Source organism: Amphiura filiformis, chromosome 15 (genome assembly GCF_039555335.1).
Source record: "Amphiura filiformis chromosome 15, Afil_fr2py, whole genome shotgun sequence".
Lineage (NCBI taxonomy): Eukaryota > Metazoa > Echinodermata > Ophiuroidea > Amphilepidida > Amphiuridae > Amphiura > Amphiura filiformis.
In genome coordinates, this window is record NC_092642.1 from 21,471,932 (window position 1) to 21,493,468 (window position 21,537).

The 21,537-nt window shown below is 37.0% G+C and overlaps 1 protein-coding gene across 1 annotated transcript in view; it reads right to left on the reverse strand.

Moving 5' to 3' along the window:
- The window catches only part of LOC140171382 (F-box and leucine-rich repeat protein 13-like), a 44,530-nt gene extending 23,566 nt beyond the window's left edge, over positions 1-20,964 (reverse strand). Inside the window, 7 exon segments of the mRNA XM_072194627.1 lie at positions 16-170; positions 1,294-1,361; positions 4,144-4,158; positions 7,481-7,577; positions 8,077-8,198; positions 9,249-9,402; positions 20,889-20,964. Coding sequence (XP_072050728.1) covers positions 16-170; positions 1,294-1,361; positions 4,144-4,158; positions 7,481-7,577; positions 8,077-8,198; positions 9,249-9,323 — 532 coding nt within the window. The 5' untranslated portion in view covers positions 9,324-9,402; positions 20,889-20,964.
- Positions 20,965-21,537: the final 573 nt, after the last annotated feature.

A 21,537-nucleotide genomic window follows, 5' to 3' on the forward strand; every position in this document is an offset into this window, starting at 1 on the left:
CCCATGTATACTTACTTTCTTGTCTATCCCTACGCTTACAGAACCAATCATGCCATGATATGAAATGCACTCTTTGCTTCCTCATATAATAATGAGTGGCTGCTAACTCCATCTTCCGAGCCATTTCTGCTCTACGTCGTTTCTTCCTTTCATGGTATAGAAGCCATGCCCTGTGTTGGATTAAAACATGAAAATTATCATCAGTTGTGTAATGGCATTTCCTTTAAAATGTTGCTTATGTTGATATGATTTAATACATCAGTGACCTATAATACCATAAAGATGTGCCTAATGGAGCACATGAGCTTCTTTGCCTTAGGGTGAATTTCACATACAAATAGAAAGCTCCCTCCTCTGAAAATCCCAACAAGAATAAAGGGTCCGTGCCTTTATTTGCTGCCTTGATATTTATGGGAAGCACTTTTAGTTTGTACCAAAAATTCCAGTTATGTCAAGGGAGCCCATATGCCTCATTAGGCAATTCTTTATGGGGTGTCTTAGGTTGATGAGGAAAAAGAAAACCTTCAGACCACACTGGAAAATATGTACTTTCAATGTTCAATTAAATGTGTTCAATTTTCAATGCAACTGATAGCTAGGGGGCAAACAGTAGTGTCCCTGAAAGTTTTACTTACACTGTTATCTTAGTAATATAATTGTTATGCCTAAATACTACTGATTCAAGTGAGCACCAATATAAATTCCTTCTTTTGGCATAAATTTAAACACTTTTTGACCGTTTTCTTCTCTGTCATACCTTCCCTTTTTAGGTTACTATCATTCTTGTGATAATAAATCTTATTTATACAGTTTTCGACCACTGGGATTAGAATCCAGGTTAGAATACAGACTCCACCATTCGTGCATGTCCCTCATGTAGTGCAAACTTTGATTTAAAAATGTGCACTGCACTGTGTGTGTACCCACATTAAGCACTAACATGTGCAAATCTTTGTAGTGTTCAAGATTAAAGATGCCATTTATCACTTATTTTGAGCCCTATCAAGAAATGCTGGAACACACTAATCTGGTCCCTATACATGACAATGGGTTATTCCAGTTAAAATCCATACACCCACTATATATGCAAGACATGACATTAATCTTCCACATGGGGGGTAGAATTCTATTGGAATCACACATTCAGGTAACCCCATTCACACTCCCTGTATGGGAGATTAAGGTCAACTATTCCATAGGGGGTGTATGGATTTTAACTGGAATAGCACATTTTCCCACACAGCATTATGCACTGTTGAGTCTGTACTCTCAGTTTAACCCGGTTCCACTTACCTGAATGTCATATCTATTAGCTTATGGTTGTATGCATGGTATGCCCTCTGATACATCTCTGGTGATGGCTAAAACAATTCAAACAATTCCATACATACATTAGTAATTAATTATATTTGTAATTGCTGGGGGTATGTTGCATTGTGCTTTCTGACAATATTCCACTTCCTTTACTATTATACCGTAAAAACTTGATAGTTAGCATATGTGCTTACTATCAAGCGCTTTTAAAACATGCAAACATGAAGAGTCCCATCCACAAAAGTGTAAATGGTTTTTGAACAAATCATCGATACACATAGTTATCTCAACCCCATATAGCTCAGTTGGTAAAGCGCCTGACTTTGGTACAATTTCATGTTTTCAAAAGCGCGATCGATAGTAAGCACATATTTTAACTATGGAGTTTTTATGGTATAATACTGTAATCTTTGCAGCTACTTTTGTTTACACTTACTCTAATACATATTTAAAAGTGTGTGCAATAAATCTTGTGCATAAGACATTTTGTGAATTTTCAGCATTTAGGATCTGACAATCATTCCTAACAGTTTATGACAGAGTGCATACAAAGTTCACAATACAAAATGAGAATTTAATGAATGACATCATGCACATTTTGTACCTGTGCATGAGGTGCGCACAAAAAGACGACAGATGCATATTTTGAACATGCTTATTTTAAACAACAATCGACATTCTACATGGCTGAATCTTTATTAATTTATGTGCAAGCTTGCATACAGCCATAAAGCAACATTTGCAACCATGAATCTGCAAATTTTTGTCAAAGAGAAATTGCTACCCTTGAAAAAATATCCCTCAGTGCAGTAAAACATTTTTAACACCAAACAATTTTAAATCACAAAAAATTGAAGATCGACATCAAACTTGTGCTAATTAAAGAAATGCATTAACCTTTTAGTATCCGAGTATACATGTACACTACTAACATTATTTAAGCCTTCTTTTAACATAATAATTGTATATTAAAAAAGCTTCCATCTTTAAGCCACTTTAAAAGGGGAAAAAACAATTTTTATTAAATTGTGTACTGCCACAATGCAAGTGAATGCAAAACTACAATGCAAGGAAAGGTTTTTAAAAATGTATAATAAACCCAGTTTCACAATAATGTTTATTCCTTTATCATTGGTGAAGTAAACAACACACGTTACCAATATGTGCCTGCATTCTGTGTGAGAATGCGTTGGGGTGTGTCAACATGCACATGCATATATAAGGTATATTTGTATGTATTATGCACTATAAAATTAGTAAAGGGATGATTCTGTTGATTAAATAAACTAGGAATGTAAGCGTGTGGAAATTTGTATTAAAGGATTAAATCATCAATCGCAAAACACATACATTGTAGTGGCATACGCGAAGGACAAAATATGTTCCGAGCAAAACGTTTTTGAAGGATATGCTATTAGTAACGGAGTCGATACTCCTCCACTGTTATCTCTCAATGACCCGGTTCCATTTGAAATTGAAATTTAAGGTTCAAAATATTAAATTGTATCTTTAATAGTATGTGTTGTGACCGACGAAATTTTGCTTTAACTTTCTTTCATTTCATGGAAGAGCCGATGCTTGATTAAGCTAAGTACACACTTTTATCTAAATTTTATGATTACTATGTGACAAATAAAAATGAGGATATATTTTTTAAAATGTCTGGGTGAGATTTAATTTTTTCCAAAAGTTAATACTATGCTCAATATGTGCACATAAAGTGCACATAAGTCCAACCTTAGTGCAATTACGGTATTAATACTTGTTAGTTAATAATGTGACACATTCATTTGTACTCATGAGGTTTTCCACAATTGTCAGCAAAATCCCTTCAAAACATATAATGGGTAAATATAACCAGCATCTGGTATAAAAACAGCTAAAACTAATCAATAGAGGGCACTATCATTTCAACTGTGACAGAGACTTTAAAAAGTACAGTGCACACTTTGTATAGGAAAATGCATGGTGACAATTATTGTGAATGACCTCATTTGTTAGTTTTACTTTGCAGTTATTTGCAGCCAACAGTCCATATATGCATGTAACAGTGATCACATGAATACTAGCTAATAGTGTATCGTGCATGAAGAACCATCAAAACTGATATTTATCATGACTTTTTGATAAACCCCCTGGGGATTAACCATAGTAATTTGAAGGCAACCCTTCTCAGAAATACATGTATATAGTATTCAAACATGCTACATACAGGACTAACATCAACATTTCCCCACATCTAGCTGCTCCTATTATGGAAGAGTTCATATGCAGGTTTGTAGCTACAGAGGGCAGCAGAGCCCGCCACTAACTTCTGGAACCCACCACTGAAGGTTCATTTTGATGCTAGATCCCACCACTCAAACTAAAAAACATGTGTATTTTATCAAATTTATCCTTAAAAGTGTCCACTTTGATAGTGTTGAAATCTTGCTAAATCAAGTAAATTCTATAAATTGCTGCCCAGCACTCAATTTTGGCTAGATACAACCCTGTTCATGTGATATCTAATATGACTAAAAGACCAAAAGTATCTAGCACCTTTGCTGTATTTATGAAGCAGTTTAGTTTCATATATCTTTTAATATATACCAGGTCTATATACTCTGTCCATGCAATGAATTAATGTACTTGCTACTTCAGGGTGGATGAACTACACATTCATATCTATAGTTGATGACCTATAAATCAGTATCTAACAATGTATACTCTGTCCATGCAATGAAAATACTTGCTACTTCAGACAGGATAAACTATATGGAGCCATTGATCACTGTTCCTACATATATAAGGTGCACACACATACTACACATCAACACTGTATATTACCCGTATCTCCCACGGCTAGAGTAAGCATTGACAACAACAACAAAATTAAAGAAATAAAAGAGGAAAGAAAATTATCTGGTTAGAATTTGTTACTTAGAAAACTTCAAACAAGTTGTTCAATTATTGTCCATTTTGGGTTTATCCCTTGTGTAAGAGTCACAAAAGTTGGTACAGATTGCAATGACAGATTTATGAGCTAATCATCTTACACAAGGGATACTCCAGTTTTGACAGTAAGAAATATGTTACATCTACAGAGATCAAGATTTGTAGTTAAACAATCAAAACTGATTTATAATCAAGACATATAACTTTGTATCATATCATTTTGATCTGAATGGCACATGGAGCAAAAATTGAAGGTGTTCAGTTTCGCTCAGAATGCACTTGTTGTACAATTGTGGTCATGTGAGTGCAATATCGAATACTAGACATATTTGAGATGCGACCTGCACACAATACCTAAATGCTTCATGGTGCTATGTTGATGAAAAAATGTATTTCCTACCTTAAATAGTATTTTAGATATATAATTTATGTATACGAGTGATATAAAACAAATATTAACTGTCTTAAATTCATGCAATGGTCGAAATATAATTACGAGGTGAAAGATGGATTGTTCCATTCCACTCGCCGTTCCGGCTCGTGGAATGGAACAATCCATCTGTCACCTCATGATTATATTTCGACCATCACACTCATAGACAGTTAATATTTGTATACCATATACTTGGCATACAACATACACTTAAGGGTACACTTGTTGCTTTCAAATGTACATATCGTTTCTGAGAATTAAATATTGGAGCAGTGGTCAGACCTCCTCTGTTGAATAATAAAGGAATAGTTTTCCAAAGAAGATTTTGAATACAGTTATCACTCAGTTTCAACTTCAAATTAAGAATTCAAGTATTGCATGTTATATTAGTAATGATAAGTCAAGGTGCATTCAATTTATAATGGTGTCCATATAGCAGGTGTCAGCATATGACAGTATGTGTCAATATTATTGCTTGCCATTAAGCAGATGGCACAGATTTTGTCCTGTTAGGCTATTCCATTTGAAATCCATACACCCTCTATGGAAGACATGACCTTAATATCCCACACAGGGGGTGTAGATTGCAAATGGAGTTACCAAATTAGGTAACCCCACTTGAAATTCACCCTCCCTGTGTGGAATATTAAGGTTGCATCTTCCATAGGGGGTGCTCTCAAATGGAATATATATAGCCCATTATAAGGTTTGAGATTTGCCACCAAAATTCAAATGTAGTAATGAATGAATGCACCTAAATTAATTAAATCAAAATATATGGTATGTATATACATTATATGCAGATAGTTATAGGGTCCTGTTCCAAATACCTCATTCCTTTAACTCAATATTGACATTACTATATGAAACTTTCTATATATTTCTTTTATTTAACATTCAGATTATCACTCAAAATCTTGACTTTTGATATGATATTTGCTGGAATTCTTTCAACAGAAGTATGTCCCTATATAAATCACAAAACTTTTTGTTATCACATTTAAGATCAGTATAGAGAATCTTGCGTACAATTTGCAGTTGTGACAATTACATTGGGCAGCGGCATATTTTTGTCAGAGTGGAAAATGATTTGCTCATGCCTTTTTCAATGGAGCAAACAGATGAAGAAAGATCTGACAAAACCTAATAATTTGAGCAGAAATTGAAGCAGAGAACCAAACACTGGGCTATTCCAAATGAATTCCATACACCCTAGAAGGCATGTGCTTATAGCCTCCCACACAGGGAGTGTGAATTTCAAATGGGGTTACCTTAATGGGCGACTCCATTTAAAATCTACATCCCCTGTGTGAGAGATTAAGGTCATGTCTTCTCTACGAGGGAGTATATGAATTTCAACTGGAATAACCCAATACAGCAAAAAGAAAATGTGGCATTTGTCACAATAGATATGCATGCACGCATATGTAAGACTACTGGGTCTAAGTGATTGACAAACTGAGAGCAGGTATGATATTGGAATAGGTCCCTGTACACAACAACAGCAATTTGAATAATTTTACCATCAACTTTCCCATTTTATCTTTTCTAGTAATACTGTCTTCCGATTTTATTGATGCCGTCTCACAATATGATTCTGTTTCACTTGTCTGGAATACATGATTTTAATAGGGTCATATAAAATATCAGAATGAAGTCACCCAGGTACCTGTTTTCCAATAAAGGCACTTCTGTTTTATCCATACAGGGACAGAATTTCGGCGAGAATCCAAGAATTGATTCTCGTAAAGATTCTCGTAAATAGAGTGGTGTGAATCAATGATGATTCTTGCAAACTTTTGTAATGTACAAAGAAGTTGATTGGCAAGAATCAAATGGTTCACACAAATTGGGTCTGCAAGATTGATTTCCGCAGAGTGGGACGAAATTCTGACTCTGCCACATACAGCATGAAATTCCTTTTGAAATTATCAGAGTAATTTTCATAGACCAAATCAGCACAAGCCATTTTGATGGATAGATGGCAATTGATTTTGATATGCATCATAATTCAAACAACAAATTGAACTAGAAAACTAGTATCATTAACAACTATACATGCTTCAAAATAACCAGGCACCCAGGAGCCATTTACCCAATGGTCATAACATTTTGTCTCCTGGTCCACACCAAAATCATATGAACCAGGCTCTACATTTTTTTTAAATAGAGCCTGGTAGTTAAAGCAGGTTTTGTATTTAATTTGTACAATTAAAATTTTAAATGACTCTTAGCTCTTTAAAAATGGATCCTGGTTCACTAGATAATCACATGACCAGGAGCTGCTTTTTCCAAATGTGTGGCTCCTGGTCCAGGTCTGTTTATTTTGAGGCTTGCAACTATACAGTGTCTATCACAAAGTTCAGCACTTGTCAATGCATGCACTTTGTTGATATTGTAAAAGAACCAAGTCACATTAGGGAAACACATTTTTCTATATCGCTTGTTCACCGAATAAGGCCAAATATTGGTATTCCAGTTGAAATCCATACACACCTATGGAAGACTTGACCTTAATCTTTCAAACAGAAATGTATTTCAAATTGAGTTACCTGAATGGGTGACTTTGTTTGAAGTCTACACTTCATGTGTGAAAGACTAAGGTCATGTCTTCCATATGGGGTGTATGGATTTCAAATGTAAAAAGCCCATTTCATGATGTGGATGCCAGTTCTGTTTTTATATTCCAATACAACACAGGCAAAAATGTGCCAAACTTTGCTGATAAAAACAGTGCAGGGCTATGTATCAACTACCCCTACTTGTAATCTATTTTCCCCTCCTTTAAACACCTACCTGCATAAATTCTTCATCATATACAAACATTGAGTCCAGATAGGCTGTAGGTATAAGCCTCTTTGGAGGTTTGTATTCCTCTGGTATTAAAGTATCCCTGAAATAATGATAGATAAAACAAAGTTGCATTGATAGTAATTTAATACTACATGGTTGAAAAGTTGTCAGGGTGATCTCTGAATTTGCTCTGCATGGATGGATGAGTCCACCCAACAATAGCTATGGGAAAAAAAGAAAAGAAAAGCAACCGCCTGGTAGAGTGTCATGTCCTGATAAGACTACCAGGTGGCTGAAAGAAGCCATTTGGATCGACAGAAAAGGACATGACACTCTAAACAAGGGGGCCTATGCACTCAACAACATCTTTGACCAACTCATCACACGTTCTACATACAGTGCTTCCTGTTGTCCATAAATGGAACAATTAGATGTGATGAGTTGCCAGTCTGATGAAACCACTAGTTTGGTGGTGAAACATCACTAAAATGTGAGTAAACCACTTTCATTTTTAGTTGGAATTGTTCACAATGAACAAAATTCACAATTCCTGCCATGATTTATTTGAAAAGAAAAAGTTATATATATCTTGTACATACCATTTGACTACTTCAAGTCCATGTACTGTCTCCACTTTCATCTTGATGAATTTCTCAATGTTTTCTTGTATGTAATCTATGGGATCGGCAGGACATGTTACTGCTAATCCGGTCAAAATGGCCTGAAAATAAAAAAAATAATTTTATAGTCATTGACTAAAGCTTTGTTACATCCATATCCTGAAGTTAGGGTCCAATGCTGTTTTGTAATAAAAAATGATTAAATATGCAGTGCAAAGAACAGGGTGACATACATACTGTAACTTTTGAAACTATTGCCAGTGAGGCAGAAGTGGCCAAGTGCAATAGCTGCCATGTGTAGCTGCCATGTGTAGATGAGTACAACATACTGTGTGTAAACTGCCAAATGTTCACAGTATTGTATTGAACAAGCTAAGTATCTACCTGCCAACAAATTTTGAAGTGAAAATGTTTAATGCAATATGGATCATTTGATAATTAGTCTTGAGGCTGGGGGCAACATGTGGCTTTCATGCTCATTCAAAGATTTTCAAAATTGACCCCAAAACAAACTTCTATTCCTTTGGCGTCCATAATATCCTAAACACATTCATGTAATGATGACATTGTGTACTATAACCTAAACAGTGGGGGAAACAATGATTATTTGCCATTTTTTGATGTTTCATGTTCAAGATCCTGTCAAATCAAACATACCCTTTTACATATTTTGCTGTTTTTGACACTTCAAACGATGTAGGCCCAAGTGTATAACAGTATAATACAACGTTACGCTTGACCATGAAAAAGTACCCTTTATAAATATTTTTTGTGCACAAACATGGTATCCATGTAGTAATTCCTCAAATTGACTAATAGTAATACAAAATTGCAAATTTATGTGTGCCAAATATTATTGTCAGTGTGCCAAAGGCCCAAAATTGCGACATACAACCTCTGAGTAAACAGTGACCCCAGTCTTAGTTTAATTTGCGTAATTGTGGATTTCTGCTAACCATATTTGAAGAGCTTTGTTGCAAAACCCCTTACATCCACTTGCCCAATTTTGAGAACACATCAGAAAAATCACTGATATGAGGGGGTTTTCAACAAAATGTGTTCTCAAAATTGGGCAAGTGGATGTAAGAGATTTTACATCAAAGCTCTTCATTTGATGAAAGCTTCATTTTGTACACTGCAAATCTACTTACCTCATATACATCAGGTACTTTATTCTTGCGTAAATACTTCCTAATCTCAGGATCTATCCCTTTAAGCGATGCCATGGTTTAATAGATAGCTGCCTTGAGATTTAATAGATGGCTGCCTTGAGTTTCAATTTCCTTGGTTCTTGCTAGCTATCTTCTGAAAGTAGAAAAATAAAAGCTTGCAATTAAGAGATGGAAAAAAAATTACCTTGAAAAATCACTTCTTTCATGTGACTTTTAAGATATTGTTATTTGAATTCCCATAGAAAAATAATAATGGTGTTTTTTCCTCGACTTTTTTTTTCATTCAAATAATCTGTGATCAACTTCATTTTTTTGCAATATGGTTTGGCATGATAATTGGAAAGTGTCACTTATGAGCGTCAATTAAGTCGGAAGTTGGTAGTTTCGAGATGTCCAGATTGCTGTTCTTCGTTTGTTTCATACACACCTATTCACACCATGGCAATAGTAGGTCTGTATTTCCATTGTGAATGGGGGCACAATGTGCCATTCAAGGACATACTACTGGCTTGTACAGGTGCGCAGCAAACAAAGAACATCAACTTAAGCAGCGGTCAGGATGTCATGAAACTAACAACTTTACGCTCATATCTTGGTAGCTCTAGCAGGTCATACATATATTTTGTGTATTTTCACAGTGTTAAAATCAAGAAATTACAGCTCTACAAACTGGGGAGTGTCGTAATATGTAATTGGTACGGTATATGCATTACATGCACTGGTTGTCATGCATATTATTTCACCTTATTATACAGGGGTAGCGCTAGGTTGCTTTTTGGGGTTCCGGACCCACCAAAATAGAGTTCGGACCCCCTGTTTTTAAATTTTCTGCAAGTTCAGGGGTCCCTGAAGACCCCCAGTTTTTCAATCTAGCGCTATTGCAGACATACTATTTATGCTGCATTTGTGCAACTTGGACTCACCAAACTCTACTCCGGATCCCCTACATTTTCATTTTCTGCAAGTCCGGGGGTATGTTTGAACATGCTCATGCATGACTGACTGAATGACGTTATGGACTATGGCGGGTAAATTCAGTTCCAATAATTGAAACTATCGGGCAGCATCAGTTGAGTTTCAATACTGTAAATAGTGCACATGACTCTATCTGCACTCACATAGCTACATACTTACATATTTGTAAGTGTCAACACCTGGGGAGATGGGCAACTCTGTATTGACAAGGGCAAAGGGTTATCATCTGTGAACAAAAAAGCACATTCTTAGGGTCTTTTTCACGATCGGGCATGTTACGCGTGTAACATGAATAGGGTATTAAAAACCATGAAAGTCAGGAAAAATGGTGTATTTTCTACACAAGATCTTATATTAATTGTCAGCATCTCCGAAATACTTGTTCTCATCTGTTCAGTCTTCAATTTTGTCTTTGAAAATGCCTGTGAAAATGTCCCAAAAAAGTATGAGGAATGTAAACAAACTGAGTCAATCGCAAAATGGAAATGCAAAATAGTTGCTAATCAATTATTTTCGTGAGTCCATCGCACAAAAAATGTGATGCAAAAAAAGCATTCTCGAGCACCGTGGCTCAAATAATGGTGGGCCAAAATGAACAGTACAGTTGGCAAAAATTAATTCCATCCCGGTACACCTATGACTACGTTCGACAGCTGTGTCTCGATAAAAGGCAAACCTATAGTTAACACATTTGCTAGTCAGCCAAATTGGCTCAAATCGGGGCCCAAACACAATACATATTTTACATAGAAAATGAAAAGAAAAGATAGGTCAAGGAAACCTACATTAAATACGTTGCCTATAGATGAGGTGACATGTGTTTACATTTGATACGCCCTCTGTTGGTCTGTGATCAAAACTGTCAGGCAAAAAACACTATAGTTTACATGGAAGAAGTTGATTTGTATTCATTAACTTTGGTTTCAAAGCAAATAATACAAAAAATGTTATCAATCTTGTTTATAAATGCATCAAGCTATATACCCGGTACATAATATCACACAAAACTTCAAAGGTTTTTAAAAGTTGAGTTTTAAAGAGATTTGTGGTCTGTCATAGACACTTCTGTGTTATTTTGCCTGACTTGAAACAACAGAGGGCGGTCTGAATGTAAACATGTGACATCATAGGTCACCTCATCTATACTTCACTTTACCCAAATATATAATTTATTTTTGTGATGAGAGAATCACACATGGAATTTTAAAGGGATTTTGATAGCAGTTCCACATAGAAAAGATGCTAATCATGAAACTATGCCATTTTGTTTTTTAATTGTTGGCTGAAGTTTTGATGAAAATCAATCTTAATTATCTTTGACAAGATGTAACTTTGCTACGGAAAGCGCCATGACAATTTAACGGTTTTCAGTTTTGGCTTTCTTTACTCATGGGCTTTAATTTGATATAAAATGATGCGGTTTGATGGCTAATTTGAATTCACCTTTTTACTAGTTCGCAAGGTAAACTTAAAAAAACGGGCAAAACAGATGTGTCATTTACCGGTATGACATTTTTGTTATTGATGCTGCCAAATTCGCAAGGCAAACTTTAAAAAACCGGGAAAAACAGACGTGTCATTTATCAGTATGACATTTTCGTTATTGATGCTGCCCTATTTGCGGTATGGTCACATACTACCCACATATAGCTACATATCCAGGGCGGCAGCTGGAAGGAGTACCCATCATGCATTGCAGTATATCTGCTTGCTCCATAGCAAATGTATACAAAATAAACAAGCCGCTTAGATATTGAGAGTTTAATATTGAAAGATTCACATTCACAATACTCTATCATGGGTAGTCGGTGTTATATGCACTTTCAGTTTCCCATGCGTTTGAATGGGAATTATTTTGCCTACTCGCCACATGTTTAGGGAGCACATTTCTTCAATATTTTGACAAGTTGACATCAAATGTTCTATTCTATATTGTTTGGCAATATTAGTCTTTTGCCAATAGTACATCCAAAGTTGTAATTTTGTGTTTTTGATCACAAAGATCGGATATTTTCATTCCCGATTCCAATTCTGCACTCTTCGCAAGGGTGGAGAATTCGGCAGAACTTTGACAATAATTTGCCTTTTTGGAAACTAAAATGCATTCGATCCTTAATTGTGTTTCAACCGAGTCTTGATTTAGCAAGCACAATAAGGTGGGTACCAATTTTATATGATGAATTTTTAAGAAATTTTTCGAATATCTGACCTGCGCAAACCGTTATCATGATGACGGTTAAGTGTGTATTTTCCATAGACAGACAAAATGGTGTGAGCCAGTCCTTAGCTTAGCTAGGTACGGTATGTATCGTAGTTGATGTAGGACTGGCGAGCGAGTCTAATCATGGGTGATATTTTTTCAAACAAAAGTCTATCTTCTAAGTAATTGCAAGTTGAAGCATGGTAGGTATTATAGAAGGAGGTTCCACAGAAAAATCCTAATCCACTCAATAGGGTTAAGCCGATTACGCTATTCAACGCTAGTCATCACTTGAATGGATTTAATCAGTGCAGTCCCTCAAACACGGCCTTTGATGTTTATGATCGTTATGCGACAATATCGATCATCTATCTTAAAATTCAATTTAAACAGACCCCCAGGTGACCCCTACCGGAAATGGATGGTATTAGTGCCCTTTTGCATCGGTCACATGATCTTCGATTGCGTCATTGTGTTTCCGAGTTCAAGTTGATTTACTAGCGAAAACCTGATCGAATTCCCTCATTTCCTTCCAAAGTTACGGTGAATTTATGTATTTTTTCTGATCATGATTAGTAATACTGGCGGGTGTCTGCGGGACTTTTAAACCAGTGGAAATGATTTGGAAACGTTTTCCAAGACTGGCAATGATGTTTCTATGATCCGCCAAGCTTGGCCATAAGAAATATTGGCGTTATAAAATTACCGGAAGTAAATCGTTTTCCTTTGTTTATGGTCACGGCCACAATGCTTTGTGGGTAAAATGACGTCATTCTGCTTAGAAGTCACGATAACGGTGGTTCATAACCGGCCAAGCTCAATAGATAAGAAGCTTAGCAAATCGATAGTGCACCATTCATACCTGATTGCTCAGTATCGACTCATAACGATCATAGTACAAAGGGAACTGGGTTCGTGAATTCTCCTTCTATAATACCTACCATGGTTGAAGTGTGGGATTTTGTGTATATTTTCTATCGCACAATAAGTTCTATATAAATGGTACCGCATTGACATAGGACAAACGCACGGCGCATGCGCGGACCGGGAACTTTGAACAAATCGGAAATGTCACTTTTTGATGTAAACAATGAGTTCGTACATGGAAACTATACTGAAATTTCAGCTTTTTACTGTCTATAAATAACGCGATCGGATGAAACTAACTTGACGAATATAATCACTACAGTCATGACTTTTATCAGCATTAATGGTTTGGCTTGGTTTGAAAAAATAATATCGAAAAACATCGTTTTTCATTCCGCCTTCATGTCAAAAAAATGGACGTAAATTTCCTCATAATTTTAGTGTAAAAATGTTGCCAAAACCATGCCAGTGGCAAGCTGAGTTTTTCATTTTAGGACCTGAAACTCAGAAATAATGTTTGGAGTGGTGTTTTCTTATTAAAAAATTCTGAGACGGAGGATTGGTTCACTGAAAGTGAAGTTACAAAGCAAAATACGGGCCGGGCATGATTTTCCCAAAATGACCCGTATTTGCTCAGTGCACAGTAGGTAAGCTTAAAACGTCTCGCAAATTCAAAATGTATCTAAATGTAGTAGCTTGTAGTGAAGCTTCAAATATTATAAGGACCCTGTTTAATCATAGATTTTTTTTATTTACATGACTTTGCATCTTGCAAAATGTGAATAAATTCAGTGCATTTTACATTTTTCTCCATTTTCAATAGGTTTGAAGTCAAAAGTTTGCCTTCCTTCCTTCCTTCCGTTAAAGTGCAGACCACATATAGGCCTAGATATGGATAATCACACTATTTGAGTCTGGGCAGTCGGTCATTGGAGATATGGCCCTTTACAATTAATTCTTAGTTTCCTGTTTCCCGCCCGTGTCCAAAACAAAAAAAAAATTGCAAAATATTTAATTATTTTATTTTTATTTTGGATTTTCTCTTTTAAAATAACTTTTAATAACTTTCATTTGCTACTTTCTGACTTAGATCATATCAACTATAATGATGAATAAACAAAGAACATAACTGTACCATTACTTATGTATAAAATCAAACATAGTTGTGAAATAATTAAATGTATGTTCCTAATCAAAACGGGTTGATGTAGGTTGCGACCACTTGTTTTAATATAAAGAAAATAATAGATAATTAATAATTAATAATTAAAAGTCGCCTCATCCTTTGTTTTCAACCATGAAACAGGAAACTAAGAATCAGTTGTAAAGGGCCTGTAGGCCTATTTTATATATGCGGGTCTGTATAATAATTAATATGAGCCCTTGGATTGGGAGGGTAAAATTAGGGGAAAAGATTTTTGGCAAGCCTCCATTTCAATAAGTTTGAATGCCAAGTCTGCATCTTTGAGCCTGCGGGTCTGTACAATATAAATTATGAGCCCTCAGGAGGGTAAAATTGGAGGGTGGGGAGATTTTTGGCAAGCCGAGAAGGGGCATAAGCAATTTTTTCTCCATTTTCAATTAAGTTTGAATGGCATGTTTGCATCTTTGAGTCCTCGGAGATATTGTAGGCCTATGGTGTATTATATGAGCTATGTACAATAATTATGAGCCCTCGGGAGGGTAAAATTGGGGGGGGGGGGTTAAGCGTTTAGCAAGCTGAGAAGGGGCACAAGCAATTTTTGGCAGGGGGTTGGGGGAGGGAAGCAATTTTTGGCACATATTTACTGGCACCTTTTGGAAAACACTTGCAGAAATATTAAATATGCAAATTTCCTGCTCGCTACACTCCCATCATATTCTAGCACATTTAGGGGGCTATCATTTTCTTCGGAAGGGGGTCCCACATTTTTTTAAAAAAGGTCGGCGTTAATAAAATTACAACGGATACAACCACCTGTATTTCGGGAACAAAAATGAGCCCCCACAGCACACCACCATACACCTATCCCCTAAACAGGCTAAAATTGTATTGAAATCAGTCTTTTTGAATAAAATAAACACACTATTTGTGGTCATCTTGTGACTCCCTACATTGTGGTCATCAAAAATTTTATGACCCCCCTATATTTGGGACCCCCTTCGAGGAATATGATAGCCTGTTTAAGTTTGCAAATTGGGCAGTGCAAATTGAGGGGGGGGGCTGCAAAGATTTTATTTTGGCAGGCTAAGATTGGGGGAAAGCAATGTTTGTTGGCATTCCAAAAGGGGGGAAGCAATTAAAAAAATTACCCCATACTTTATTGCACAGCCCCTTACACACAATTTTACAATTCCACTGATTCAATAAGGTGGACATGATTCAAGAAGCTTCAAGACAACAAGAGAAGGACAAAGTTAAAGTCACATGCATTGCCATATGACCACATTTAAACAAAGTGGCAGGATGATCCTCCATGCACTGCTTGGGAGACAAAACCCATGGATGCACCACAGCAATTTATAGGCCTAATGCTGGTTTTGTACCATGCTGCCGAGCGGTGTGGTCAGTGTTCGAAATAAGCACTTATCCTCTTGTCCTCTTGTCCAAAAATCATGGGGACAACCATATCGAGCTATGTACTTATCCCCTGGACAACCACTATTTGGATTCTTTGCACTCAAAAACATGACATATATTTTGTGGACAACCAAAATGTTTTGAGGACAAGCAGAATTCATGCTTTAGTTGTCCTCGGGACAACCTCCATATTTTCCTTATTTCGGACATTGGGTGTGGTGCACACATAATGTAAGACAAATGGACACAATCAAGGCTCGTCATTGTTTGATATGTCTTGCCTCTGCGGCAAGCGGCATGACGTATGAACCATTGACAAGCCTTGATTGAAAGTCTGACAGTGGCATTACACTAGCAGTGTTGTAGAGGAGCTTGAGCCATGGACTTGGACTTGAAACTGGACTTAAGTAGTGTTGCCAAAACTTTTCAGCGTTAAGGGGTGGCAGACAGGCAGCGGTAAAGGAGTCTCAAGTAGCCTTTTTTTTAAGCTTCCAAAAAAACCATCCAAGTGCTGTCGTAGACTATACAGTTCTCTAGCTTTCTGCTCAAAATTTACTCCGCAATATAACAGGCACTACATATTATTGTTATCCTGCACTACAATTGGTTTGATAGCTTATTAATATGACATGATGAACTGAACAAGGGTCATGTGCTATTCACAGGGTCACAAGTCACACAATGAAACAAAGTTGCATTCAACATGGTACCTGAGGGTTAAAACCAAGTAATAGCTAGTAATCATATGGGCTATTCCAGTTAAATTTCATACACCAGTACCCCCTATGGAAGACATGACCTTAATCTTCCACACAGGGAGTGTGAATTTCAAAAGGGGAACCCTAAATGGGTGACTACATTTGAAATCTACAATCCCTTTGTGGGAGCTTAAGGTCATATGTCCTCCATGTGTACCGTATAGATTTGGTAATCCCAATGCAGTTTTGTTTGTCAGTTTTGAACACTAACTTTGTCCCACCCCTCAACATGGACTTGCCCCCCCCCAAAAAAACAACCAACCTCATCACCTGTAGGTTGGTGTATATTGGCCTGTAATAATTTTCACTACACTTGCCCAAGGTCCTGCCATGTTTCCAACACTCTTCAATATACCCCTGTCAGCAGTAAAGATACAGTGGCAACTCGTTTCACATGTTATTAGAACTGGATAACACAAACTCCTGATAACAAGAAGTAAAATTTGAATTCCGCACAACTTTGTGTTAATGAGTTTCCACTGTAGCATTAATTGGTAGTCCTCAATATGCCCCCCTCCCATCAGCAGCCAATCACAGGCGTGCACGGCTGCGATATTGCAGCGCGATGCTATAAAGTTGAACAAAATTCAACTCCATCGCGGACCAAAATTTCCACAGCGCGATGAGAATTTTTACCGCCAAGCTTGTAAAACCCTGGCTCAGATTTCAGTGTTTATAGCATCGCATCGCGCTGTGATGTGGAGTAAGAACCAGACTTTAATATGCACATGTAGGCAGTGAAAGGAAAATACATTTTCAAAATTTCCCCCTGTCCCATCAATACATTAAAAAAAAAAAACTTAATTTTATTTTTTGTACTTCACTTGCACCACAAATATTTTGCGCAAAAGCTATGTGCTATGCTCTTTTTCCCCCATTGTTTTCTAGCAAAACAAGCTAAGCTAAGTACTACTGGGTGTGTTTTATGGGTGGGTGTATGTATGTATAACTTTTTTTTTTAAAGGGCCTGTACAAAAGGCACAGCATATAGTGCTACAGGTAAGTAAAAATAGTGTGGGCTACAACAAGAATTTCAATTCTTATTTACCTCACTGTAGGGCTATGTGCTAAAATGGCTTTCACATACTTGTGTGTGTGAGTTTGAGATACAAATGTTGGGGGAGCTAGGGACATGTATATAGATAAACATATTATGTTACACACACAAATACAAGAGTGCCTGGGACACAGACCACACCCAATTAAATTGAGGGGCAAAGTGTCTGCAAGCCAATCTGCTAATTCCAAGTTGGATCAGTGAAGGTTGGAGTACTACTGAGTTGGTGTAAAATTTTACATTGTATCCCTACAGGGTTAGCTTGATTCAATTGATTTAAATCATGATTTAAATCATTTTCATGATTTAAAATCAAATGATTTTTTTAAGTCACTGATTTAATCAATTTCAGTTCATTTTTACCATTTTTGATCAATTTAAGTTAATTTCTTCCTTAAATTGACTGTTTTGCTATATAATCTTCTCACTTTTTGAGTACAATTAAATTACCAGTGCCTCTATCATGTCATTTTATCTATTGCTAAAAATTCATCTTCAAGGTGCAGAATTCAACAGGGGTTTTTTTCTGGAAATTTTTCCATGATTTGAAATTTTTTTTGAAATTTTCACATGTAAAAACATATTTACACCTGTAAAACAAACTACTGCAAAAAGTGAATATTTTGGGTTTTTACTGGGGGAAAGAGTGCTGACTGAGTGATTTTGCCTAAATGCCAAGTTGCTGTTCAAATTGAAAAATTTAAGGGTCTTTGGGTGACAGATCAAATGGAAAAATAGGGGGTCTTTGGGTGACAGGGCATGTGTTCGAAAACAAATACCGGTATGGGGTCTTTGGGTGACAGCGACGCTGAAAAAGGGGGTCTTAATAGCCCTACATACACATCACCTCCAAAGTTGGTGTGCCTCCCCTTCCCCGGGGCTCAGGGCCGGAGTTACCTTTTTTGGGCCCCTCACCGTAAGTTTTAAGGCACGCCAGTGTGATATCACACATCTTAATTCACCTGCCCGAGTGTGATTTATAGCACAGCTCAAATTTTTTTAATTTCTTACAGACTACAGAGAGCAATTGAACAGCACACCCAATAGCCAAGCTGACAAGCCCACCTTAACATTTCTAGTAGAAGTGTGATTTGTAGCACGCCAAGCCTGTATAAATTTTCAAAACTCATTGCAACCCCTGATGATGTGCACTCAAGTGGTCAAGTTTTGGTTTCCATATAAGATTGAATGGCGTCGGAAAGATTTTCAGGAGGATGGGCATATATTTTGTTTCGATAGGACTACGCTATTTGAAGGGCCAGTGACAGTGTGCAAGAAACCGTCAACACAAGCAGAATCTGTGGCTGCTTGCCCCCCCCCCTCGGCCATGCCAAATATCTTTGCCCCCTTTTGACATGCCAAAACCTTCCCCCTTTTGTCGTGCAAAAAATCTTTGCCCCCCCTTACACATGCAAGATTTTGGGAACCTTAAATTGTCTTATCATAGTACGAGCGCAGTGAGCTGGAAATTTTGCATTTGAATGTGTTCCTAATCCTAACCTTTTCCTACACTTTTTAGGGTGTAAGCCAAAATCGCTTGAACCCCCCCCATTTCGACCTGCCAAAAATGCTTGCCCACCTATTGGCCTGCCAAAAAATCTTCCCTATAATTCACCACCCCAGGCTAGGGGTGCAGTGCAATTTGGGGGACCTGGGCCTGGGCCCATCTGGCCCAATATTAACTGAATCCTGAGCTGCTGTACCAAAATACTGAACAGGTTTCAAATACTTCATAGCATCATTATAAGGACCGTTCACAAACACTTGTTATGGGGGACCTGATGCAAAATGGGGGCCCTTAAAACTTTTGACCCTCCTAAGGGGGGCCCTGAAAAACTTGACCACAAATGTTCCTGAGAAAATTGTGTTTTTCAAAATTTTTAAATGCCTTTCTATGGGGTTGACCCATAATTTTCATATCAAAAAAAAAAAAGGGGGGGCTGACATTTTTGAGATCCGAAAGGGGGGGCAAAAATATTGTGATGAAATTTTTTTTGCACCAGGCCCCCTTGAACAAGTGTTGTGAACGGTCCCATACAGTTTTAAGCTTACCTGTACAATTGAAGGCAAATCATTGCCTGCCATATTTTGCTTTGTAACTTCACTTTCAGTGAACCAATCCTCCGTCTCAAAAGTTTTTAATAAGAAAACATCCCTCCAAACATTATTTCTAAGTTTCAGGTCTTAAAATGAAAAACTCAGCTTGCCATTGGCATGGATTTGGTAACATTTTTATACTAAAATTACGAGAAAATTTACGTTCATTTTTTTGACATGAAAGCGGCATGTAAAACGATGTTTTTCGATATTATTTTGTCAAACCAAGCCAAACCATTAATGCTGATAAAAGTCATGACTGTAATGATTATATTCGTCAAGTTAGTTTCATCCGATCGCGTTATTTATAGACAGTAAAAAGGTGAAATTTTCAGCATATAGTTTCCATGTACGAACTCTGTTTACATCAAATGTGACATTTCGGTTTGTTTAAAGATCCCGGGCGCGCGCATGCTGTCGTACGTTTGTCCTATGTCTAGGTACCGCAAAGCATAATGGGATACTCCCTTCAGCTGCTTTATGCTGGTTTCATACTACCCTGCCGCTTGCCGCTGAGCGGCGTGGCGCATGCGTATTGCAGACAAACGGACACAATCAAGGCTTGTCATTGGTTGAAACGCCCTGCCGCTTGCCGCAGCGGCAAGCGGCAGGAAAGTATGCTGAAGGCTTCACCAGTTTACCTACAAAAACATGACCTACTGACTGTCTCACAGACACAGTCACGCTCTTGACGCTAGCAATTCCAGGCAAAAGTTGTCAATTATTTTTAATATATTAACATTTTACCAGATACAAATGTAAACTTAAACCCTGGAATCAGTGCACCGAACGTTCTGCAACTTGTGAACAAGTCTTCAAAGTAACATTCGGAATTTGTAGTATATGTAAACTTGTATATATTATAAGTAGGTAAGCTTATAATTTTAGAAATTACGGTACTTTTTGCGTGACAACCAGTACACGATCATGTCAGAAATTAATATTTTGTTCTGGGTCTGATTATTCGGACTACGTGACAACCACGAAAGCGTCTTTGACAACGAGAAACTTGCACGGAGATTATGGGAAACTTAGCTGCTTTGTTGATTCAGTACAAAGGTTAACATGATCTGCAACAATATTTCTGAATAAAAAGTTACTTTACTTTGTTTATCAATACCACAAAACTTGCATTTCCAACAAATTCCGTGCTAATTCGCTCACTTCCACGGCTTCGCAGGCCCTCGCAGGTCTCCATTAATCTCCATATATTAGTCAACACAAGAGGGCGCCAAACCAATCAATTAACGGACAGGTGGCATGAGACGCGTACATGTATGATTTCATTTCACTTTATTCAGGATTTAATGCCGGGCCCAGCTATTAACAATGATTAAAAAGGTAAAAAACAGAGAAACAGAAACGTGTAGGTGCGGAACGTGATTAGTCTGTAATATCCTTCTGAACCTTCTGAAGTTGTAGTCAGCAGGGCGAAAACCGCAAATCGCTAACTATTTGGTGACCTGCAAGCTAGAAAGCCTTAATATACGATTTCCATCAAATTTTAATTTTGTTATTCTTTATTCAAAATGTTGAAATAATAATAAAGTAAATAAAAATAAATCTTAAAGCCTTAATATACGATTTCCATCAAATTTTAATTTTGTTATTCTTTATTCAAAATGTTGAAATAATATTAGTAATAACTGCCGGAAAGGGTTGCTGTCCATTTTAAGCTGAAACAACCAGGTAGGCCTACGGTAAAGTGAAAGAAATCCCACTGGTTATTTTGGCCATTTAACATGCAGTTCTAT